Source organism: Fringilla coelebs (assembly GCF_963513975.1).
Source record: "Fringilla coelebs genome assembly, chromosome: 12".
NCBI classification, from domain to species: Eukaryota; Metazoa; Chordata; class Aves; order Passeriformes; family Fringillidae; genus Fringilla; species Fringilla coelebs.
The window spans coordinates 4,532,576-4,558,839 of NC_140038.1; the positions used below are offsets into that span (position 1 = coordinate 4,532,576).

Genomic DNA, 26,264 nt, shown 5'->3' on the forward strand with positions numbered 1-26,264 from the left:
ATATAGTATAATGTGGTATTTGCTGGGTCCTCAGGATGAAGGAGGAATTGAGAAATCTGACTGTTCTCAGAAGGCTAATTTATTATTTTATGTACTTGTATTATATTAAAGAATGCTATACTAAAACTATACTAAAGAATGAGAAAGGATACAAACAGAAGGTTACAAAGAATGACAATGAAAATTTGTGACTGACTCCTCAGAGTCTGACACAGCTGGCTGTGGTTGGTCACTAAGTAAAAACAATTCACATGAAACCAATCAAACAACCACCTGTTGGATAAGCAATCTCCAACACATTCCAAAGTATCAAAACAGGGAGAAGCAATCAGATTATTATTGATTTCATTTTTCTCTGAGGCTTCTCAGCTTCCCAGGAGAAGAAACCCTGGCGAAGGGATCTTTCAGAAAACATGACAGTGACAGTATAATAAAATAATGAATTAGCCTTCTGACAAGATGGAGTCCTCCTCATCATTTCTCCCAGATGTTGGGCAAAAACATCCCTGCTAAGAGAACTGCTGGAAACCCCTAGAATGGCAAGAAGAAGCAGAGCAGCTTTACCGTCGGACAGGGTGCGCACCACGACGTCGTGGGTGGAGACGCCGGGGCCGTGCTTGTTGTAGGCGACCACGCGGAAGCTGTACTCGGTGAACTTCTTCAGCCCCACCACCGTGTGTGACAGCCCTGCCACGTCCACATCCTGTCCCCAATGACACCCCCAGGCAAGCTCAGGTCAGCTCTGCTCATGCCTCAGGTTTTGGGTTTTATATTTTTCAGGTTCTGTGCTGTTTTAGTGGGTGGGTCTGGGCTTTGTGTTAGGGGATGGTGAGCTCTCCTCACAGGGCAGGGAGACAAAACAATTCCTGCTCTAGCTGGGGACCAAGAACAAAGGATCCAAATCTCAGCCCCAAGAGCACAAACAACGTGGACCAAAGAAGGATGGGACTGCATGGGCTGGAGCTGTAACTGGACAATTAACTCCAATATACAAATGAACCAAAACTTTAAAAAGTGACAGACCTCCTGACTGGCTGTCCATTTTTCTGTGGCCATTTTGGGTTGTGCTGCCCAAGGTGGATCTATTGAGACCTCTTAATAAATCCCTACTTTATTCTTTAGCTCCATCTAATCTCTGTTTTGGGTCAGCCTTCACAAGGCATCACAAAGTTCCTGCACAACCCATGGCAGGAGCGACACCTCTGTGTCACCTTCAGGCACAGCCAGGGCTTGGGAGGATGCCAGCTCTGAGTTTCCCTGTCCTACTTAAATGCTAACATGGACACTGGTCCTGGACATGAAATGGGACCTGGAAATGCTCAAAACCATCATAATATATATCATTAGAACAGTGATTTATCTATATATAGAGAGATACTGATATAAAAAATAGATATAGTGGGATGCAGATGTACAAAAGGCAGCAGCCCTATTTAAAAACTGGTGTAAAAAACTATTTTAAAGCTGACAAAAATATTCTCCCTTTGCTTTTTAAAGCTGGAATGATACTGATATGCAATCAGATGGGAATGTGGCTGGGATTAATCCTCATTATTCTCAGGTGGCAGCCCATACTTCTACAGAACACACCGAATGCTTCAATGGAATACTCAGAAAATGAAATTAATTGGATGTTCTGCAATATCAAAATATCAATCACTGGGTCCAAGAATTCAACAAAGTTTGGATTAGGAATCATGCCAAAATCAGTATTTAGCCTGAACTGCTAAAACCCAGCCCATAACTCTGTGCAAACATCTTTAATATCATCTGCACCAGAACAGCTCAATGATGACATGGCTGCTCTCAGCTCTCTCCTCTCATGATATGATGGAATTCCCAAAAGTTACTTGATGTTGACAAATCAAAACAGGACATCATCAATAAAATGGGTTTCATTCCCAGCCCAGACACAAACATTTCACGTTACAATTCTGATTTGAAGCATTCCAACATCTGAGGCTAAAGCATTCAGTCTGTCAGAGAAGCAGACCCTCCCCGAGGTGTGTGCAGCCCTTCAGGGCAGTCTGAGTGGGTGCAGCAGGCCCTGTACCTGCTCTGTGTGCTGTCCCTGTACCTGCTCTGCGTGCTGTCCCTTCTCCATGTAGTAGAGTTTGTAGTTCTGGATGTCCCCGTTGCCCGAGAGCGGCGTCTCCCAGGTGACAGTGACGCTGGTGGGGGAGCTGGAGAAGGCGCGGATGTTGGGAGCAGGGCCTGGCAGCTGGACTGCAACACAAGGGGGGGAGCCCTGTTAGTGCCCACCCTGGGAGCCCCCCAGGAAAAGGGGGGATTTCCCCATTGTGACATTCCACATGGATTCCACATTCAGTTGGACCAAATTTTCAAAGGAGCTCCTCCTCCCTGGGTCCCTTTTGTTTAGAATGACCCTCACGAGTGACTTGGCATTTACTTGAAGTTTTCTCTTTTTCAGTTAATGATCATTAACTGGAAAAGAGAAAACTTCAGGTAAATGCCAAGTAATAGCAAAAAGTATTCCTGTTAGAATAGTTTAGAGAATTTAGAAGATGTTGGGATCTGGACTGCAGTACAAGGGGAACTCTGTTAGTGCCCACCCTGGCCAGCACCCCAGGAAAAGGGGGGATTCTCCCATTGTGACATTCCACATGGATCCACTGCAGGGTGGAAAGTGGGACCAAAATTCCAAATGTCCCATCAGTTCTTAATGCTGACAATAAATCCCACAATCCCACCAACATGGAAAATCCTTGGAAACTGCAATCCGCAAGTACAACTTTTTAAAATCAGATTTTGGGAAAGGTTGTGAATGGAGAGAATAAAAAATCAAATCAGTATCAATGCCAAAGTGAGGAAAACTCCAGGAAGATCCTGGCTCACCCTCGGGCTGCGTTGCCACCTTGAGCGGTGCCGAGCTCTCGCCGGGGCCGTGCCGGTTCTGGGCAACGACCCTGAACACATAAACTGTCTCTGGCATCAGGCTCTGGATCATCACCTGGGTCTCTCCAGGACGACTCGTGTTTTCCACACGTTCCCTTTGGGAAACAAAAGGGTTGGGCACAGACACCAGCACTGATGAGTAAATGAGGAGTAGCTGCTCCTGTGGCATGTCCCACCCGAACGTAGCCAATGCATAAATGGGGTGGGATCTGCATGCCTGTGCCACAAGTGCTGCTGACAAACTGCTCCCAATTCTGCAAGTTCCCTTTGCACAAAGCCAAATGCACTGAAGGAACAGAATAAATTACACTTGACACCCACAAACTCGCAGTGGTTTCTTTGTTATTCCCGTGACAGCAAGTGCTAATTCACAGTGACAGTTTATCCTACAGCTCGGGAGCCAGCACAGAAACTATTTTAGCAGCAGGCACAGTCTGGCGAGATTTAGGGCATTCCTGTTAATACTGTGGGGATGCTTTTTGGGGATTTTTTTAAAGGAGCTGTTTTAACATATTCTTCTACCTCCAGCCTTGCCTTGGCTCCTTGCTGATGTTTGGATTTGTTCAGAACACCCAGGCCACAGCCATGGCACCGACACTGCTTCCACACAGAGTGAGGTGAAGTGAAAATTCCCACCTCCAGCAACTCCTGGAGGCAGATGCAGGGTAGCAGAGCCCACAGAAGGAACACTCTTGGCACAGAGGGTACCTCTGTCAGGCCAGCATGCTGGGAGCTGGAAGCCCTGACCCAGCTGGCAGCTCACAGGTCATGTGTGGGGCACCTGGAAGGGGCATTGCTGCTGCTCAGTGACCTCCAGCCAACCCTGGCACCGGAACCCCACCTTCCCCTGGGGAATGAGGCCTCTGCCAAACACCACCCAGGAAACTCCAGCTGCTCTTATCAGGGATTGAGGGCAAGATTAGGAGATCAATCATTAAACCAAGGGCAGCCTTTATTTCAAGGCACTGCCCTGCAGCTGAACTGCTCGGGGCTGCTGCCATCCATCCTTCCCTGGGAAAGCCAAGATCTCCAAAAGGGGCAAGCAGGAACTTCCCACTAAGTAATGCAGGGCTCTGTGCCTGCTCTGAGCACCAAGCAGCCCCTCTGGGGACAGGGAGGGCAGGGACAGGCTGGCCTCAGCCCCACTGACACTTGTAAAAGCATTTCTGACACAGGAACTCCAGCAGAACCATCCCAGGCTCCTCTTCCTCCCTTCCAGCCACTCTGCTTCAGGTTTCTATCATGGAAATAGGATCCCAAATTCCCCCCCCCTTTTTTTTTTTTCCCATCCACTGGTGTGGTTGATTTAGCAGAACCTGGCTGAAAACATCCTGAAATCCCTGTTGGTTTCTGCACTGTTAAATTGTATCTATAGAGGGGAACAATGCACTCTCTGTAACTAAATACCTATTTACATCCATTTTCTAGAATGTTCCCCTTCAGAAGCTCAGCTAAAATGGCACTGCATAAATAGCTTCATTTATTTCAGCTTTTTATTAATTTTCATTGCTAATTTTTCCAGTTTGAGCACAACATTTTCTTGCAAACACATTTCCAAGAGGAGCTTCCTTTAGACATGCTGTAGCTACAGGATGGGATCTGAGAGCCCAGCCCAAGTGCCAATGGATTCACAGCTGTGAGGTAACATCCAGTTCCCATTAACATGCAGAATATAACATTTTCTGTCTCAAGTGCAAGTGCACTCCCTGATTTGATCTAAGAAAAAATGGTAATCAGCAAGCCAAGGTTATTATTTAAAATTAGAAAAAAAAATTACTGGAAAGACAGCATCTACCAAAAATAAACAGACATGTCACAGGATTGCAAATTTTCAGTAATAACCAGAGAAGTGGCTTCACAACAGCTTGGCAAAACTAGGGAGAGATTAATCTAATTAAGTGCTGAGTGAATCCTTCCTTTATGGCTGTTCCTGGGGAGCCTGGAGCACCTTTTCCAGCGTGCTCAGGTTGGGATAACAGCAGCAAGCAGATGGGCCCAGAATAACTGCAGTAGCCTGCAGATCCTTACAACTGTTCCAGGACTCCACTGGAATGCCCAGCTCAGGAGCTTTGGGAGCTCCAGGCTCACAGGAACTCTCAAACACCCATGGAAGAGCCTTCAGTGCAACCCCAGGAGTTTGGCTGGGAGTGCCAAGGTTAAAGCTGCACTTAGATCTAAAAAAGCATCTTTGGGGAGCTGTTAGGGAGTGGATATTGTGTGTGCCAGCTGTGCCAGCTGTGGGGCCTGGCAGGGAGCTCCAGAGGCATTCTGAGTGTGATTACACACAATTAAGCTCCATTTGCTGTGTCTGAAGCACACCACAGTTAGCTGTGAATTCAGCAGTGTTTTAACATCCCACACGTGTAATTTACTACCTCAGACCAGCAATGTGCCATTTTTATTCTTTTAATGTGCCATTATTTCTTTTTTTTTTTTTTTTTTTTTTTTGTCCACATCTTGAAGTCTGGGGTTCTTCTGCCTGAGTGCTTATCTAAAGTTCCCCAGAGTTAAAGCTCCCTGCAGCACTTTGGAATTTTCACTCCCTTTCCAGGGATGCTGCCTTGAGTGTGGAATAAATAAATACCTGAGGGTGAAATAACCCTGCAGCTGTGTGAGACAGGAACTTCCACCTGATCAGATCCCCCCAGGTCCCCAGGGATTGTGACAGGGGACACATTCCCACCTCCCAGCCTCCAGGGGAGCCTCATGCTGTCACCAGGCCAGGGTGGGACAAGCCACAGCTGGTGACACTGGGCAGCCCCTGAAGCAGAAACGTTCCCTCCATTGCTGCCTCCTCCCTCTTGGAATCACAGACCAGCCTGGGTTGGAACAGAACTGAAAAGTGATCCATGGGAGGGACACCTTCCACTGTCCCAGGCTGCTCCCAGCCCTGTCCAGCCTGGCCTTGGGCACTGCCAGGGATCCAGGGGCAGCCACAGCTGCTCTGGGCACCCTGTGCCAGGGTGGCACCATCCCAGGGAAGAATTCCTTCCCATAGCCCATCCATCCCTGCTCCCTGGCAGTGGGAAGCCATTCCCTGTGTCCTGTCCCTCCATCCCTTGTCCCCTGTCCCTCTCCAGCTCTCCTGGAGCCCCTTCAGGCCCTGCCAGGGCTCTGAGGTTTCCCTGGATCCTTCTCCTGTCCAGGTGAGCACCCCCAGCTCTCCCAGCCTGGCTCCAGAGCAGAGGGGCTCCACCCTCAGAGCATCTCCATGGCCTCCTCTGGGCTCTCTCCAGCAGCTCCACATCCTCCCTGTGCTGGGACCCAGGGCTGAGGCAGCTCTGCAGGTGGGCTCTCACCTGAGGGGGCAGAGGGACAGAGGTGAGGAGGCACTGCCATGGTCCTGGGTCTCCCCTCCCTGAACACTGAAGGAAGCTGAGCCAGCAGAGGCCAAGGCAGTTGGAATTTTGGACCCTCAGAGGATTTGGGTGCTCCTGAACGCTTCCCACTGTCCCAGGGTGCTCCAAGCCACATCCAGCCTGGAGCACCTTGGATAACATCAAACTGAGGGAGTAACAGAAAAACAACATTTGTGAGGCAAATAACAGGTTACAAATTGCCTCAGTTAATTGCCATGAGCCTGGACAAGATGTCTACCCACAGCATTGAGGAAGAGCAGGAATTCCCCTCTGGAGTGTTTTCTGTTCCAAATGACTTTGTGTTTCACACTCTCATCAATAAAGTGAACAGATAATTTTCCCTTGAGTAATAAATCTGATAAGCTAATCTGCAATTAATTAAGCATTGCTCCAAATGAATGTTCACTTCAGCTTCCTCAAACTTATCACAATTTGAAACTGTAATTCTGAGCAGTAGATCCCATCAGGAAGGAGAAGGGGTAGATTGATATCATCCACTGGGATGATCCATCACATGGGATGATTGGGAGGCATTCCCCAGATTTCTGTTCACAGCAATTCTGAGGAGGGAACTGGCATTTAGCAGTGACCATGGGGTTGAACCAACACCCACCACAGCTGTCCCTGACTCAGGGGGGATTTGCAAGGCTGATGGGCCTCTTGCTCCCAGCATGGCTTCCAGGAGATGTTCCTGTGCTCCCTGAGGAAGGCAGGTGGCAGCTCTTGGAAGGTTTGCAGCCAATCCAACCACGCTCAAGTACTGCCTGTGCAACCCCTCCAGGGGTGTGCAACTTCCCCAAGGGTGTGCAACTCCTGCACTGCCTGTGCAACTCCTCCAGGAGTGTGCAACTCCTCCAGGAGTGTGCAATTCTCCCAGGGGTGTGCAACTCCTGCACTGCCTGTGCAACCCCTCCAGGGGTGTGCAACTCCTCCAGGAGTGTGCAATTCTCCCAGGGGTGTGCAACTCCTGCACTGCCTGTGCAACTCCCCCAGGGGTGTGCAACTCCTGCACTGCCTGTGCAACTCCCCCAGGGGTGTGCAACTCCTGCACTGCCTGTGCAGCTCCTCCAGGGGTGTGAAACTCCTCCACTGCCTGTGCAGCTCCTCCAGGGGTGTGAAACTCCTCCACTGCCTGTGCAGCTCCTCCAGGGGTGTGAAACTCCTCCACTGCCTGTGCAGCTCCTCCAGGAGTGTGCAGCTCCTCCAGTGCCTGTGAAAACTCCTCCAGGACCATGCAGCTCCTCCAGGAGTGTGAAACTCCCCCAGGAGAGTGAAATTCCTCCACTGCCTGTACAACTCCACTTTAGCCTGTGCAACTCCTCCAGTGTGTAAAACTCCTCCACTGCCTGTGCAACTCCACCTCAGCCTCTGAAACCCCTCAAAGAGTGTGAAACTGCCCCAGGAGTGTGCAACTCCTCCAGTGCCTGTGCAGCTCCTCCACTGCCTGTGAAACCCCTCCAGGAGTGTGCAACTCCTCCAGTGCCTGTGCAACTCCACCTCAGCCTGTGCAACTCCTCCAGGAGTGTGAAACTCCTCCACTGCCTGTGCAACTCCACCTCAGCCTGTGCAACTCCTCCAGGAGTGTGAAACTCCTCCACTGTCTGTGCAGCTCCTCCACTGCCTGTGAAACCCCTCCAGTGTGAGAGACTCCCCCAGGAGTGTGCAACTCCTCCAGTGCCTGTGCAGCTCCTCCACTGCCTGTGAAACTCCTCCAGGAGTGTGAAACTCCTCCACGAGTGTGCAGCTCCTCCAGGAGTGTGAAACTCCTCCCTCCAGGAGGGTGGGGCAGGAGGCAGAGGAACACCCCCCTCGCCCTCAGGCTGTGCCAGCAGAGCCCCTCCCCGGGGGTTACCTGTTGATGCCCTCCTTGGTGTAGAAGATGGAGTAGGTGAGGTTGTCTCCGTGCGGGTCCGAGGCGGGCGGGCGCCAGGTGAGGCGGATGAAGCGGGTGGACACCAGGGTGGCCACGACGTCCCGCGGGGCCGAGGGCAGGGGTCCCGCTGGGGCTGCTGCTAGATGGTCATTAGTGGCACTGGTCAGTGAAGTGGGAGGTAATGTTGGGATGGCAACATCTTGGCATGTGCAAACATTGGGGAATATGAAGGGCAAACATCACCACGGTTTAAAAAAAAAAAAAAAAAAAAAAAAGAAAAAAAGAGAACAGAAGAAAAAAAAAACGTAAAAGAAATAAACAAAACCACGATGGGAAACAGAAGAAAATGAACACACAAAAAAGGCCATTAAACTGAAGGCTGACATGCAGGCAGAGGTAACTACTGACCACTAATGGGGAGTACAGGACACGGCACTGTCAGGCAAGCAGACCAGATCTCCACTGTAATGGAAGTGGCAGGGGAGGGAAGGGTGGAACTGGGGGTACAACAGACCTCAGGAGAGGATACCAGCAGCAAACCACAGTGTCATTGCTTTGGGAGCACGTGTGTGACAGAAAACCCCAACCTCTGGTAATTACTCCAATGCACACCCAGACCCACTTCCTACTGTAGCTCATTAACATGCACAGTTCATTTAAGTGATTCTCAATCATAACAAAATGACAGATGAAAACACAGACTTCCTTTCAGTGCAAGCTCATCCAGCCAAACCCCGCAGTCCTGAGCTGGTTGGGTTCTGCTACTGCCCATGGCACTGGAATTGCAGCCCTTTGCCCACTGTTTTCCTGCCATCTCCCTCTGCCCCACAACCCCATTTCATCATTTTACAGTGACTCTAAGAAGCATAAACAACTGTTGCTCTGGATTATATCCACACTCTCCAAACTTTTAGCCTCAGTCATGTCTTCCTATGTTGCTACTCCAAGGCAGGATAAATGCAGGGATTATTGCATTAAGAGGTTGGTGATTTACCAGCACAAGCTGAACCATAGGAAGAGCCACTCTCTCTCCAATCCTATTAAAGCAATCCAGCCAGTAAATGTAACAGTGAGATTCTGAGCAGCTGGACCCCAATTACCACTGAGTATTCCAAGCAGCACAATTATTAACAAACCCCCAAAGCTCAGGATACATGGAATTTTTCTGCATTCTGAACTATTTACCAAGCTTAAGCCACCTGATGACATTTTCCACATGGGAATCCATGCTGCCAAATACATTTATTTTTTCATTAATTATGGAAACTAACTAAAATTGCTCTGCTTTTCCCCAGAAATAAATTCAGGACTAGAAGAGCTTGCTGAGCTGCAGCATCTCCACCAGAACCTGTGGATTTGTGTTCTGATACACAATGAGAAAACCTCCCAAAAAAACCTGACCAAAGGAGAAAATGTCTGAATGACCAAACCTTCAGGGATAAACACTGAGGAGTCTTCCATCAGCAACCACCTGATTTTTAATTGTCAAAGCCTCTTGCCAATCCAAGCATCAGCTTGGGAGGTCCTCAACTGGCAGAACTCTCATTTTTCCTGTTCTGTTTCCTGACACAGAGCTAAGAAGCAGCCATGGGTTTTATCAGATTTGTACAATGTAACCCCAGCCTGTGGGCAGAACTGGAGACAGATCCCAGAGCCAGGAGCATTTTGGTATTACAAATACACACCACAGAGACACATACTCCAGGGCACCTCCTTAATTATCCCTTCCACACTCTAATAGCTAAAGATCCCAATTAAGTGCTCTCCAGCAGCCCCTCCTGATCAATACATGACACCATTAATTTCACATTCAGTGCAAAATCTATTTTTACCTAATGCCCCTTTTTTATGTCCCATCATTGGATTTCTTGCAGGAATGCATCACTTTCAGCTCCTCTGGCCTCAGGGAGTGCCCTGCTGCTGCAGATCACTCAGGAGAGCCCTGGATGGGGCCAGGGGATCCTCCCAAAGCATCTCCCTGCTCCTGAATGACATTGCAGGGCTGATCCAGTATCACACCAGGCTTTCCTGTGTTTAAATCCCAGCCCTTGCCATCAGCTGCCTTGGACTGGAGACTGTCTCACTGCACCTGAACAACTCCTTCCTCAGTGGGAACAAGGGATGGAACTGCCTGGTACCCATTGCCTTCAGCACTTTTCCCACTGTCCTGCCTGATTTCCAGTCCACTTCAAATTCCAAACACTCATACTTGGGTTTCTCTTACCTGTCTGTCAGGTGACCTGCTTCAAATTACATGGTTTTAAAGCAAAATCCACCCCTTAGCTATCATTAAAATTCCTTCAGTGGAGTTGAAGTGGAATATTCTTTAAATTCATCTGCTTCATCTAAACCCCATCCCCACCCATTTGTGTGGTTTGTTTCCCATATGATGAAATGGATCTTTAGTGAAGTGATGTGCACACAGAGCTGAGGGGTCTGGGAACAGACACCCAGCTCCAGCCTTGTGCAAGGCTCAGAGCAGGATTGCAGAACACTCACAGAACACAAAACCCTAATGATGCCTGAAACATCAGCTGAGAGCCAGAGAGAGCAGCCAGGAGCTGAAAGCCTCCAGGTGAGGTGAGCAGGGCCAGGCCCAGAGCTCCCCAAACTCTGCACTGCAACACTTCTGGGGCTGCCAGGACCTGGGGGAGGTACCCCAAAGATGAAGGGATTTCCTTCCTTTTCCTCTGTGTTTCCTACGAGTGCCTCAAGTGCTGTTACAGAGGCTTCATCCCCAGCTGGGTGAGCAGAGCTGAGCACTCAGAGCTGTGCTAATGAGCAATTACACCCCAATTAGCTCTAACACCAATCAGGGAATGGCTTTGTCCTTTCCAGCTTTCAGCACTATGGAAGAAGCAACTCAAGTCTGTTCTTTCTAACATCTCCATCACTTCTTAACCAGTAACTCCAACCCTGGGTTGTTCTCTGCAGTTATTCCTACACAGTTTTCATGGATCTCATTTTTTAAAAAACACATTGAGCAAGTGATTTGTGCTTTGCACCACAATTTCTCTCCTGCTGTGGAGGAACTGGAACTCCTCCACACCTCCAGGCAGCAGAGTTCCACCCCTGCATGCTGGCCACTGCAGGGCAGGCAGCAATTCCCAGCCACATCAGAAACAGAATTTAATTTTGTTCTAGAAATTATTTCCCTATAGAAATGGTTTTCCCCACACCCTCCAGCATTCCAAGGCACAGGAATCTGTTTGTGCTGCTCAGGTGACACCAACAGAGCCAGCCAAGGCAGCCCCAGAGGAATCCCAGGGATGCAGGGTCTCAAGCCCTTCTATCAAGCTGCCCTTCCCAGGGCTCTTTCTGAGCAGACATCAAACTCTCCAACTATTTGATCCAAATATTTTGCAGGGTGTGCAAACACCCACAAGGATTTGGACTGCAATCAATCAGTAACAAGGTTTGAACTGCCCCAGCACTGGGCTGGTGACATCCAAGAGGTGAAGGTGTCCATGGGGTGGGTGTGACCCCACCTTTTCATCTTGTGGGTAACAAAGAGAGGAAACATGCCCAGAGAGCTGCTCCAGGGCCACCACCCAGGAGATCTTTTCTAAACAACTCAGCCACACCTGAAAACCACTCACTGAAGCCTCTGGCTGTTATGAAATCACTGGAAATACTTTCCATGCTGTGTTCAGATTTCCCTTTTCCTGCCTTCCCCCTACTGGCATATCCAGGCTTCCTCCCATCTGGCAACAACATTCCAGTGATCCCATCAGCTCCATACAAAGGGGGACAGGAATGTTATCTGCTCCAGCCTCATCTGAACCACTGGGGACACTCCAATCCCCTGGGGGCCCACCTGGCAGTGCCACCACTGTGTCACCATGATATTTTCTGAAAATTCCAAGTCTTTGCCCAGGATTTTTCTCCTGAGAAGCTGAGAAGCTTCAGAAAAGAATGAAACCAAGAATTATCTGATTGATTTGGAATGAGTTCTGGAGGTTGTTTATCCAACAAGTGCATCTTTGAGAGGTTCCATGTGAATTGTGTTGATTTAATGACCAATCACAGCCAGCTGTGTCGGACTCTGAGTCTGTCACGAGTTTTTATCATCATTCTTTTCTCTATTTCATTAGTTTAGTTTTAGTATAGCATTCTTAATATAATATAATATAATATCATAAAATAATAAATCAGCCTTCTGAGAACTTAGGAGTCAGATTCCTCATCTCTCCCCTCATCCTGGGGACCTCCAAACTCCACACCCCTGCCTCTAAGGCTGTGGAAATGCAGGGATTCACAGCCACAAGCACCTGCAGAACAGGAATGGGTGGGAAGGTCAAGGACCCAATGAGCCCTCCCAGGGGGAGATGGATCCAAAATGACCTTCCCAGTGGAATCATTCCTGGGGACAACAAGGAGCAGGGGCACCAGGTCATACATAGAGGAGGAGAAGAGAAAATCCTCCTTGGAAGGACTTCAGAGATTTCAGCAACAAAGATCTACTACAACTAAAAATAGCAAGTAACTATTTTGCCAACAAACCTTTTGGAAAAAAAAATTACCTAGGACATTCAGATCTCAACACCTCTAATGTTTTAAGTGAATTCCCTAAGAAAAAAAATTCCTAAGAGGCACCAAATGTTTAATTTTGACTTGAGGTATTCATATAAAACTGTGTACTCAATAAATAATATTTCTCCCATAAATCTATTTAACTGGTTCCAGAAAGATAATAAAGACTTACAAACTTTTTCTTTTACCTACTGCTCTGTTCTCCTAAATCTGAACTTTCATGGTGTCCCCATGGGAGGATTCAGATCAGGATTAAGCAGCTGTGATGCTGCAAAGAGTCACAGTCAAATCCCACTGATTTCATTGGGCTCATCCTATTTAAAAATAACAGCAGCACTTGGCTGCAGTGCAATAATAAACATGAAATAACAAAATTAGTAAGTTCACACTACACAAATTTTGCTTTCTCTATTTTTTGTCCATGTTTTTGCTTGTATCCAATTGTTGTCCTCGTTCAAATGCTTCAAACATACATTTCCAAGAGAAGGGATCCCCTGGTTATTGCCAGCTGTTCCCTGAGTGATACCACACTCACACAAAGCCAAGTCACCTGGCCCAAGGAATTTCTCTCAAAGTGCTGAAGTTGGTCTCACCAGATCAGCTGCAATAATGGAATTAACTTCTTCCCTTGGGAAAACTCATTTCAAGAAATCTCTGGGACTCCCTCCACAAATTGATTCTTTTGTGCAAAGCTGGAACAGAGACTGAACAGATGTGGAAAGTAATTTCTGCTTTATAGAATGAACAGAAATGTCCTGAATCCCCTGGATTTCCAAAGACAGCCACCCTGGTGTAAGTCACAGACCCACATATGCCTAACAGAAGATGCCCTCCACTGTGGGATTTTGTAGACTTAATTATTCTCCATGAGCTAATTTAAACTGCAGAACTTTGTGGACTCAAATCTTGGAAATGTGGAGATGTGTGGAATTTGGAATGTGTGATTTTGGAAATGTGTCAGAAAGACAAACAGGACAGTGTTGGAACCAACACCTTGAGGGACACAGAGCCACTGAGCAGGGCATCCTTTGGGAGTTACACCTGCAGGAACCACAGAGCAAAGGGCCCAGGAGCTGGCCCTGCATCACCTCACTCCAGGGAGAGGGCTGAGGGCAAGAACCCCAACTCAAAAATTGGGATAAATCCTTATTTATTCCTCTATGCTGACACGTTTAGCTCAGAGCAGGCAAAATGCATTATTTGAAATTTTTAAATGCCTTAGATTAATTTACATCACCACTGGGTGTGAGAGCTGTTATTTACTCTTCACTCAATGCACAAATGGAGTGCAAAAAATTCCCCAGAAATCCAGAACAAGCAAGTGTCTAACTGCCACTCACTGATTGTGATTTTTAGGCATTTATTTCTGTTTCACATTGTGAACGGGCACTGCTGGGTGCTCAATAAACTGGGATATATAAAAATAGAGATAAACCCATTCTGACTGGGAGCCTGTATTTTAAAGGAAGTTATAAAACCCCTCCTGATAATGAGCCCTCCTCCCATTCCCGTTTCAGCATGAAATGCTTTGGTGTAGAGGAAACAATTTGATTTTTTCCTGTCTCATAAAACAGCCCTTAAAGAGGCGTGACAGCCCTGCTGACGCATTCCAGGAAAGGCAGCAGGAACCCCCTGGCTCCAAGCACAGCCCAGAGCTCCAGGGGAGGATGGAAAGAGAAAAAAGCCCTGCAGGGATTTCAGTCATGAGACTCAGGTTATTAAAAAAAAGGGAAATAAGCCAAACACACCTCACCTGTCCCCAAGGAGTTTTAAACTGCTTTGAAACATATTTTGTCATTGGAAAGAAATTCAAACCATAACACATATTGTAAAATGATGGGTATGGCCTTCAAATTCAGTAGTGAGTACCCAATTATTTAAAGAATTAAATATTTTTTAACAACTACTCTTTAAGAAAAAGAATCAAAAATCCAAACCAAAACCCAGAGACAGAACCCAAGGCAGAAAAACTGCCTGGAAGTGTCCCCAAAAATGCCTGGCCAGGGTTTCTTCTTACTGTGAATATTCATCAATTGAACTCCTCTGAAGAATTAAAAAAATCTCTTGACAGCAGCAGAGCCTGCAAGAGTGTTCTGGCTTTAATAATGGCAGCAGAGCTGTGACTTTATTCTCAACTAACTGAGCTCTGTTCAAGCACAGCCCTCCAGGAGCAGTGACAAGTAAAACCCACGTCCTGTGCAAAGGATTCAGCTCTGCACAGCCACTGGCACACCTGAAGAGCTCCAGATGCCTCTCAAGTTCCCCTGGCTCCTACCAAAAATTCCTCTGGTGCCCCTGGGCACATCCCATCCCATCCCAATCCACAGGGATGCTCAGCTGGCACTCCCAAGGGAAAGGGGTCACACAGTGCTGGGAGCTCTGGGAATGCTGCAATAATCCCAAATAATCCAAAAAATCCCCACTAATCCCCCCTAATCCTGCAGGCAAGCAGTGCCAAGGCCAGGCTGGATGGCCTTGGAGCACCCTGGCATGCTGGAAGGTGTCCCTGCCATGGGATGGGCTTTCAGGTCCCTCCAGCCCACAGCACCCTGGCATTCCAGACCATGCCATGACTATTTCAGGATGCATTTTCCAAGGAACACCACAGTAAGAGCCTGAAGTGAAAGAAAGGAACCCAGCAAACACAAATCCTGCTGCTGTTCCCAGACCACTGAGAACTTTCATCTGCACTTGCCATGCTGCTCCAAGTGCCTCTGGACAAGACACCCCTGTCCCTGTGTGGGACACTGCAGGGGCACAAGGGCTGTAGCTCAGTGTCACCCTACACTGTGGCACTCACATGCTCTGAACATGATCCCTCCTCCCAGGGTTTTCTCCTGAAAGGGAAGCTGAAAGGCAGAGAGAGGCCTCAGAGAAAAGGAAAACAATTCTTCTCTCCTTTGCTTCTCCTGTGCTGTGCCCATGTGGAATGTGGTTGGAGATTGTTTCACTGGATTCTGCTGGGAGTTGTTTTCACTCTTTGGCCAATCAGGGCCAAGCTGTGTCAGGCTCTGAAGGAGTCAGGAGTTTTCATTATTATCTTTTTAGCATTCAGGAAGTATCCTTGCTGTAATCTTTAGTTAGTATAGTATTCTTTAATATAATATAGTATCAAAGAGTAATAAATGAGCCTTCTGAGAACATGGAGGCATCATTCTTCCCTGCCACAGGGCTCCCTGGGCATTTACAATAATACATGGCTCCTCCTCTCCAAAAACCACCTTGCAAGTGGGACATCTTCTCCTTCTGTTTAAGAGCTGCTGCCACTTGGAACAACTTGGCAGCACCAGCTCTGCCAAACTGGAGCTGCAGCAGATGAGGCTGAACAAACTGCTTGCTGTTAAAATTGTCCTTATTTCTCCAAGCTCTTTAAAAAACTAATTTAAACTAATTATTAACAGCCTCTTTAACTACTTGTTTCTTACACATATCTACCACACTCTATTTTCCTTTATACCTACACAATTAATATTTTTTAAGAGGGAAAAGATTCCCTCAAACCCCCCTTTCCTCTTCTAGTCTATAACCACCTACAGAGCAGCACTGGTAGGTGTGGTACTGGATATTTTATTCATTTTCACTGGATTTCCCTGCTAAAGGCCACAGCTCCTTGCTGCTCACCTCACACTCACCCATTTTTATAGGACTAGAGGAGGATCAAGGTATTTGGGAATCTTATAAACTCTTAATTAAGACTTTTTTGCTTTCTATTTTTAAACCTGTATTGTTCACTTGCCTCCTCTAACAGAAAAAGGGAACCCTGTGAGTATTTTTAGACTCCAACTGCTTTTCCCAGCACAGAGCCTTGGGAATTTGGGGTGCATTTCCCAGCACACAAGGATTGAAGGTTATTCCCCAAAAGTACATGATGGGATTTACAGCAAGAGATGCAACATTTCAATGTGGATCTGCTGTGGTCACTGACCACTGTTAAAAATGCCCAAGAACAAAGTTTTGAAAGCAGTTTATAAATGTCAAATGGTGCTGAAGAAGGGCCAAGGTGGAATGTCTGTCCCCAATCAGCTGGATCCAGGCATGACTTTTCTCCCTCTCTCTTTTCCTTCAACACCTCCAGTGCTGATGTGTGAGCAGGAAAACCACACAGAATCCACCTGTCCTTTAAAGGCTCTGGATCCACAATTAGGAGTTTCTTTTTGGGGAGAAAAGAGGGGAAACAACCAGGAAAACAAGAATCCCCCACTCCAGGCTGTTCTATCCCAGTGAGAACAGTGACATCTTACAGCTGCCTTCAATACTGAACACACATTATTAAAAATGACATTTCTTTGTTGGATTGCTGGCATTTCCTTAGGGAATAAACCCCATGAGCCCATGCAGGTTATCCTGTCAATGAGGACCAGGGGCTTCTCCCAGCTCCAGATCTTCATCAGCATGAGTCCTGTTACCCACTCAGCCAGTGAAAACCAATCCTGTCCCTTCTCTCCAAATGGCATTCTGCTCTCTCTGCTATTCCTGTATCATTTAGCAACTCTGAAATATAAGCAACCAATTAAGACTAAGCCCATGTGTTTGTTCTCCCCGCTGGTGTGAGACTGACAAAATCTGATCTTTCCCTTTCCAACACGAGCTGGGATCAATTACAAATTAAGGGTGTTTGTGTCAATCTTCAGAGCCCTGGATATGAGGCACAAAGGCAGAGGAAATGCCTTTGGTAGTCAGGATGGATATCAAGCTACAGCTAAAATCCTGTCCTTCCACTCATCCAGGGATGGAAAAAGCAAAGCCACTAAAAACAACAGCCCTCGTGATCCACTCCTGGTTATTTGTATTTTCCTCTCTAAGCAGGAGCCAGGGGCAGGCAGAGGAGCCATCAGCACTGCTTTGTTCCCAGGGAAAAGCACTCCTGACATGACATCACCCAGCCAAGCTGCCAGGAATGTGTAAAATATGAGGATAAACACAACTGGAATGGGTGGATGTCAGTGCTGTTGAGGGAGGTGTATTTGATGTTAATAATCAGCCTTACTGGTGGCCAAGAGATTTTTATGGGACTGAGGAACTCTCTCAGGAATTCAGGATTAGCCAGAAGTGCTAAAATGGACTCAGAGCTTTCCATACACATCCTACCTCACTGCACTTCTGCAGTGGGACAATAAATATGGAATAATACAGGTGGAGGACAGCAAACTGCTACTGATGTGTGCTGTGTATTTCACATCAAACACTGAAGGTTTTTGCTCCTCCAGGCCCTTGCTCTGCCTCCACTGAATATTCCCTACCTATCACCCCTTTTCCAACATGACATGGAATTTCCTCAAGTTCCTTCTAGCCATCAAATCCCCTGGTGAAAGCCAAACCTCAAGGTGCCAGTGTTTCCAAGCACCAGCAGCATCCCCACAGCCCCTTCTTTGTGGGCTCCCACTGAAGTCAGGGCACCCAACCCTGTAAGAATTCCATCAGGAGGTTCCCACTTCTCTGCCAAGCCAACTGTAAATACAGCCATAAAACAAGAAATGAAAACTAATAAGCACAATATAAATGCTGTTCTGCCTCCCTGCAATTCACAGCACGCTGGCAAACATTAATCTATTCCTAATTTAATCTAAATTAGAGCAATTTATTCCAAGCCTGTGCCAGCTTTAAACATGAATAGGCTACTGAGAACTGCTTAGCTCCTGTTTCATCAAGTTAAACGTTCAAGAAGTTTGGGATCTAGGGTGGTTTAATCAGTTCTGCTTCTCAATAAGACTATATATTAGCAGGGCCCATAAAAAGAGACTAAATAAAGATCATTTATTAAACAGGAATTGAGTTGAGAAATGGAACTGACTGAATTCAAACAGCTCCCAGGCCATTTTGAACAGACATGCAGCCATGAGAAACACAAATGCTGCCTTCCCCTGAGGAATAATAGCTAAGTAATGTAAATTAAAATCAAAATTAAACCCCAAACCCCCACTCTTTCAGCACTAAAGAGGAGCACACACTGCTGTGTTTACAGAAAATTAGCACTGGAGTGTACACAACCAGTACAAAACATTCTCTGAGTTTGGCTTTGGCTGTGTTTGAAGTCAGTTTGTGATTTCAGATGCTGTTTATGTTCCTGAAGCACAGCTCTCCAAATGAGGCTTCCAAGCTGTTCCTGCAGCATCCATCTGATGCTGGGTGCATGCTGGAGGGCCAGGATGAAGGCAGGGACTTCAGGAATTCTCTCAGCTCTGTGGAGCCCCAGCACTGCCAGGAGTTCTTAAATGTTCCCCATGTGCAGCTCGGGGTTTGACATTTGCTGCTTTTAAAGCTTTCTGGGAACAAACTTTGATCCTGGGAGTGGAAAGGCTCAGGGATATGTGGATATCAAACAGAAGCAGGGAGGAAGCTCCCCTGCTACTCCTGGCTCTGAGGATGCTCATCCCACTGGGTTTTCCATTCTCTGACTTTCAGATCTTCCCCCTCCAGCAGACCAGAGGTTTTTCCCCATGTCCCCAGTGCAGCAGAGCCAGGTGCCCTCAGCACAGAGCTGCTCTCCCAGAACCATGGGCTCTCTGTGCTGCTTGAACATCCAGCTCCACCCCAGGTCTCTCACCCTCTCCCACTCCCCCAAAATCCACACTTCATTCCTTTCAGGACTTTTTCCTCTTGACAGAAAATGTGAATTTTGGTCTGCAAGGCTTTGCAGCCTCCCTGCTCAATTTTTATCTATTTCTTCCTAGTGGATGCTGAGACTCCTGAAAGCCACTCCTGGAGACCACAGGGACCTCTTCCCATTTTCCTTCCTGAAGACATGCAAAATTGGACAAGGCAGAAAGAACATGAGAATGTTTGTGTGAGAGAGGAAACAGGAGACCCTGCAGAGGAACACCCAGAGTCCTCCTTTACTGCTCTTTGAATAAGAACAATATATTTTTATCTTGCTCTGGCATTTCATTCACAACACCCTGCAGATTTTTCAAGTACTTCTGCAGTCTCCAAGAATTCCATGGACTGAGAATGCTTTCATTCACAATATGTAACTAAAAAATACTCTGAAACATCACCTCTGTGAGAGAGAGGGAGCCTGAGAAGGTACATCTGATATCTCTGAAATCATCCAAAACAGGTCCTGAGGTGACAGGAGAGGAACCTGCCTCAGGGCTTGAACCAGGCAAGGCCTATTTATGGGATGTTTTACACATGGCAAATACCCAAATGTGGAACTGAGTGTTTCAAAGCAGAGCACAGTTGGCCTGTTAGTGCCAACTTTTGCATTTCTTTCAGTAGGAGCCAAAACTTGTCAACATGAACTTCTATTTGCCTCCTAAAACAGCATAATGAAGCTTATAGTTATGAAAAACACTGAGTATTTCATCTCTCCTGACTGAAATAAGGCTTTTAACATTGCCTTTAAAATCCAGCTAGAGCTGGGAGTCTTTTCAGTCAGGTCAGGGGAGCTGAAATGGCCCCTGTGTGAGGAATGGGCATCTCCAAGTCAGCCTGAAATGACTTCAAACAGTCCAGTCCCATCTGCAGGGCAGAAATGACAGATTTTCAGCACAATCTTAACTGAAATGTGCAGGCTTTGGGAAACTTGGATCAGATTCCTGATGTTCTCCACCTTTGTGGGGCTCAGAGAAGCCCCCAGCCCACCCAGCTCCTTTCAGAGCTCCAAGCCTGCACACAGCTCGTGGCCAAAGCTGGCAGAGAGGCACCAACACTAAATGGAATTGTTTATGGACAGAACTCAATTGCTTCAGTAAAGCACTTATTTAGAGCAATAAATGATGTCTTTAAAACTCCCTCCAAGTTAGGATCCACAGAACTGGACTCAGCAGAGGCACTGGGATCAGGCAGTGGTGTCAGACTTGACTCAAACAAGGGCTGTGATGTCAGGCTGCCCTCAGCACCAGCACTGCTGCCTGTCCCAAGGAGATCAGCAGGAAACAAATCCCATGGAACTGTCAGATCTGGCCATTGCATGCAGAGCACCAACACCAAGAGGTCCATCCCCAGGCTCCCAGTGAGTCAGAACCACAGAGCAGGGCTGGGGGCTCCCCTGAACCCCAGCTGGAGCAGGGCCACCTTCAACCAGGCTGCTCAGGGCCTTGTCCAGGTGTGCCCTGAGTATCTCCCAAGAGCAGAGACTGCCAGGCCTCCCTGGGCAGCTGCTGGACTGCAGCTCCCGCCCTGTGAAGCTCCTTGCTCTGATCAGAAACTCCTTTGCTTGCAGCTTTTCCCTGTCCCTGTGTCCCATCCCTGCCTGAGCAGTAACAGGGGCTGCAGGATGAATCAAACTCAGCACATCCAGTACATCACATCTCCCAGTTTCCATGGTTCTCCACACATCCCATCATCCCCCCTGGATTGCCCCAGTTTGGCTTCAGGGATACCCTCAGAGACAGCACCAAAGGCCAGGCTAAAGGCAAAGCAAACCAAATCTGCTTCTCCTCTCAAGCAGAGGCCCAAGCACTTCCCCTCAGAAGGCCAGGGGAACAGCTGGGCACAGCTGGCCTTTGGCAGGTCCATGCTGATGTTCCCAATCACCCCATGGTCCCCCCACCATGGCCACCAGTGGGATTTGCTCCATAACCTTCCCTGAAAAGGTTGCAGCTCCAGCTGAGCTTTGTTTTTCCTACATCCCTGCACTTCCAGGCAATTTTCTGCCTTTGATTCCAGATTCTCTGGCTTTTACTTGGTGTTGGAGCCCAGCTGGCAGCTCCTTCTTTATCCCTCCTGCTCTCCTGGACACACACAGCCAAGCCCTGCCCTGTGAGCAGACCATGGCTGTGCTCTGCTCCTTCAGGATCAAATGCTTAACACAGCCTCCTATGGAAACCTACCAAAAACATCCCAAACAAGCCAAAGCCTCCTGGCTGGAAGCTGAAGGCTGGAATCCTCAGCTCCACTCAGCAGCCAGACACAGGCAATGAATTCCAGCCCACTCTGGAAACTCCAAGTGTCCCACACAGAGCACACCCAGCACCCCCACGTGGCTCAAACCCCTCAGGAGCACCAGGGCTGGGTTAAAAGCTCCATCTCCTCCCTGCCCTGCAGGACACACTGCTGTCCTTCCATCCACTGAGCCCCGTGCCAGTGCTCCTGGCTGCCTCATCACCCTCTCCAAAGAGAGCAGATGCTGAAATCAGCCTTTCAGGGAGACTCAGTTCCCTGTCCCTCCTCCCTGAAGAACCTGTGGAGCCATCCCCAGATGTCTCTGTGATCCCTAAGCCTCACAGATTTCTAATTCCTCCTCCTTGCTTCCCATGCTGGGATTAATTAATCACATGCAGGATACCCTTGCTTGGACAGAGACCTTTTTTCACAAAAAAACTGATTTTAAAGAAACATTTCCATAACAAACAATCCTGACATGGCTCCTACAGCAGGGCATCCAACTCACTCACTCCTGTACAAGTCACAACAGAGTGAAAAACCCCAGTTTTGCAGTATAAAAGTACAAGAGCCCCCCCAAAGCACTCTCCTTCATTTGTGAAGGTGACACAGTGCATCTGAAAGGATGGTTTGAAATTGTTCTCCCATAGCACAGCATATTTGTTTACAGACCAAACCCTGCTTTCCACAGTATTCAGGCATCACTCCTGTTTTTCCCTGGTGCCTGAGTACTCGTCAATGCCTTTCACACAGGGTGACAGGGAACCATCTGCCTCCCTCCTCCTACTTGTTGCCACCTGTTCTTTTCCCAGTCCCCACATGGCAGCATGAGCAGGGCCAGATTCCCTGGACAAGGCTGGGTTACAGCACCAAGAAACCCCAAATGCCTCTGTTACCCCGAGGGTTTCACCCCACACACACAAAAATGCTGTAAAAGTGATGACAAGGAATGGCTCTGCTGGAATTCAATGTATTTGCTCCATAAGTGGGACATCCAGGGGCTGAGCAATGAGGATTGGAAGTAAAGCTAGCTGGGTTTGTGTAAAAAACTGGGGGGAGACATTTGAGGTTGCTGAGAAAGGCATTCCCAAGGCATAATGGAGATTCTGGGACAGGCAGGAGTCCTCCATGGGGGCATCTGCAGGACACTAAGGCCCCCATCTGCAGGACACCAGGGCACTCAGCTGCAGGACACCAGGACACTCATTTGCAGGACACCAAGCCCCTCATCATCTGCAGGACACCAAGCCCCTCATCATCTGCAGGACACCAGGGCACTCATTTGCAGGACACCAAGCCCCTCATCATCTGCAGGACACCAGGGCACTCATTTGCAGGACACCAAGCCCCTCATCATCTGCAGGACACCAGGGCACTCATTTGCAGGACACCAAGCCCCTCATCATCTGCAGGACACCAAGCCCCTCATCATCTGCAGGACACCAAGCCCCTCATCATCTGCAGGACACCAAGCCCCCCATCATCTGCAGGACACCAAGCCCCCCATCTCTTCATCAAGGAGCAAAGAGAGAAGCATTGAGACTGAAAAGTCCAAGTGCAAAGCAATGAGGTCATTGAGGAATTTCCTTCTTTTAGGGAGAATTCCCAAATTCTTCCTGAAAGGCAGAGCAGGCAGCAGAGCCACTCCAGTGGAATTCTGAAAGGCACTGAGTGCCCAGGGCCAGTATCTGAAACAGGGACACAGCTTCAAATCCCAAAGTGGTTGGAAAGCACAGGAGAGGCTTTTCAAGTCCTTTGCAGAATTCTACACCTGATGTTCAGTACAGGGATAAAGAGGATTTAACTCAGACTATTGATCCAAATCTTCCTCTCTTTTCTATCCTTCCAACCTTCTCAATTACAAACACTCCTAGAAGTCTCTGCTCTCAACACCATGATTATTTCATATATTCCTGAAAAAGCAAGGGTTGTGGATTCTGTATGGCCAATCCCTTTCCAGGTATAAACTTTTATAAATGTATTAACAGAATAACCAAAGTTTAGAGGAAAAGCCACTCAAGAAGCTTTTCAATTCTGTGTTTTAACATTTTCCACTTTCCTGTGTACTAAAAGCACCCCAGAACTCATCCAAAACACAAAAAAGCTCAGCCTAAAACATTATGATGATTACATCAAGCTCATTGCAGGAGATGAGAGTCACAGACAGACTTTAGACAGGCTTCTGTGGGGCTGTGCAGAAGGTGAATCACCAAATTCCTGCTCTCTCCAAGTCAGAAATCTGTCCCAACACAGAGAGCCTCCCTTTGGAGCAGATGAATGTTTTCCTCTCCCTGCATTTCAAACTTCCACTGCCTTCCAGGAGCACAAAGCACAGATGTGGAACTTCACTTGGATGAGAGAAGTCATGTGGCCTCCCTGAGCAACTCCCCAGGGCTTCCACTTCCTCATTTGCATTTAGTTCATTCCAGATCAATTTGATAAGCAAAAGGGCTAATGAGAAATGGTTTGTAAATAGCCAGATGTTTGCCAATTCCAGCAGGAAGGAGAAAACAGAACAGCACGGGAAGGGAAGCACTGCTAACTGGGAAGAACTTTGATGAACACTTAATCAACATTTTGTTCACTGAAGTTACTTTTCAAATTGGTAAAGTTGGCATTTCTCATCAGCAGCTATGAAACAATTAAAAAAAAAGTTTTCTGAATTAATGATTGAAATGTTCAGAATAGTTTTTGCTCAAATTAGGGGTTTGAATTTTCATACTAAGCCAGCTGCCACTACTGCATGTGATACCTTCTCCCTCTTTCCCAGAACAGTTTCCTTCTCCACTGCTCATGGATTGAGAAAAGGTATTTTAAACCCAATATCTGTATTTCTTCCACCTGTGAATTGCCAGATTTCACATATCACACTCATTCCTCATGGCACTGCCCATCCCAGCCCCCTGCACAGCACAGTCCCACTCAGATGTGTTCCATGGGGTGTCCCACTGCTGGAGAACAGCATCTCAATGGCCCCAGAGTTCCAGGGACACGGCCTCAGGTGTGTCTCTACACCCCCAGTGAGACTCCACCACTGCAGCCCAAATCCTCTGGCAGCATGCAAAAGAGAAAGGACATCATGAGCAAAGTCCTTGAGGACAGCAGGATGAGGTGCTGGAGCAGAGCAGGAAGGAGAAACCACTGGACAAACAGCAGGGGAGGGAAAGGAAGAGGAGTGAGACCACAGGAACTCCAATAACAACAGTGAGAGTCATTTAGAAACCACTGCTGGGAGCTGGGTGCAAGCACAGGCCTGGGCAGGGCTCCCAAAGCCAAGGCCATTCATTATTCAGTGTTGGAAATGTGGAGAATATGGAATAATGCTTCTGCTGGAAGGGGCAGCAAACCACTCAGGTGATTAATGCACTGAGCAGAAATTAAATTGCTTTTAATAATTTTTCTGGCAATCTGATGACAGCAGGGCAGTGCTGGATGCAGACTCCTGACACTGCTCCAAGGCTGGAATCCCAGGGATCCGAGGCATTAAAGCTCCTGACCCCAGGAGAGGGCACCCTGCATTCCCCAAATCCTTGTGGAGAGTACCTGTGGCTCTTCAGCCAGCAGTGAAACACACCCAGATCCAAAGAGGAATTCAGAGGGAGCAGCAAGTGCACAGCTACTGTACAAAACAACTGGAAAATAAACAGGAAATCTCTCTTTATGGCTCATTGCAAGTTTACTCTCTGCACACTGGACACCAAAGCCAGGGACAGCAGAGTCACACCTGTTCAAGGTGTGAGGTTCCATCAAACCTCCAGCCATGGCTAAGACTCTTTCTCCTAAATCCTCTCCACCAAATAAAGAAATTAGCATTTAAAACAACCCCCCTTCCAAAAAGACAACACAAAGCCCTCCTCAGTACAGTATTTTCTTGTCTGACTTGTCACCCCTCATCCTCTGGGGTTTTCTTCCTTGGGCTCTCAGAATTATTTTTCAGAACTCTGTGGCCTGAAAGAGCAAAACAACCTGATGCCTTAGTGATGATATCTGCAGTACCTCTCTTTTGGGGTCTTGAATCATAACACCAATTGTTCTGCTTTGCCACCCCAGCCATGCAATGCAGGACACTTCATAGGGAGCACTGGCAGGAGTTCCACTGATTGGAGCACAGGGACAAATATTTACCTTAAACTGCAGCTGTAAAGCACCAGATGTGCAGCTGCAGTTTGCAGGAATGACAAAGTTCACTATTTTTTACACTAACAGCAGAAAAAGGCTTCTGACACTGGAATGACTTTGATATAAAATATTTGGGGTGATTTGGGGTGTACTCCATAAGTGCTTCTTTTCCAGATTTGTGATTTTAGTGACTGTTTTCATTTTGGCTATTCTGCTTTTGCTTGTAAACCTCAGCATGTAACATTTCTGACCATGTTTTATTACTGCACCAAATATTATTCAAAATACAGGATGGATCCTGCAGAACTCCTTCAATTCTCCTCACTAAGTGTACAGAAAACAACACTGGATCACTCACATGATTTTTTAAAAAATCAACCCTGCTCTAGCTGAGCTATTGACAGAACCCACCATGTGGAAAGGTCCCTTGGAATGGTCCCTCCCCACTTTTGGTTCTCTGCTGCTGTCACAGTTTATCTTACCAAGGTCAAGTATTATCAGCTGGGCTCCAGCCTGTGCATTTCCAACATCGTTTTCTGCAATGCACTGATAGAATCCTTCATCAGACTTCACCAGCCCCAAAACTTGCAGGTTATGTTCTTTCTGAGGAGCAAAGGGAGAAAAAACACTTAGAAATG

At 47.4% G+C, this 26,264-nt stretch overlaps 1 protein-coding gene across 3 annotated transcripts in view; it reads right to left on the minus strand.

Moving 5' to 3' along the window:
- The window catches only part of NEO1 (neogenin 1), a 168,979-nt gene that overhangs the window by 37,288 nt on the left and 105,427 nt on the right, over positions 1-26,264 (minus strand). Inside the window, exons 7-11 of one of the 3 annotated variants that reach the window (XM_084213595.1) lie at positions 26,109-26,229; positions 8,128-8,284; positions 2,857-3,011; positions 2,078-2,226; positions 565-703 (exon numbers count right to left, since the gene is read on the minus strand). In XM_084213595.1, coding sequence (XP_084069721.1) covers positions 565-703; positions 2,078-2,226; positions 2,857-3,011; positions 8,128-8,284; positions 26,109-26,229 — 721 coding nt within the window. Of the gene's footprint in view, positions 1-564; positions 704-2,077; positions 2,227-2,856; positions 3,012-8,127; positions 8,348-26,108; positions 26,230-26,264 lie in introns of all 3 variants that reach the window. The other 2 variants (XM_084213594.1, XM_084213593.1) reach the window with 2 other exon arrangements.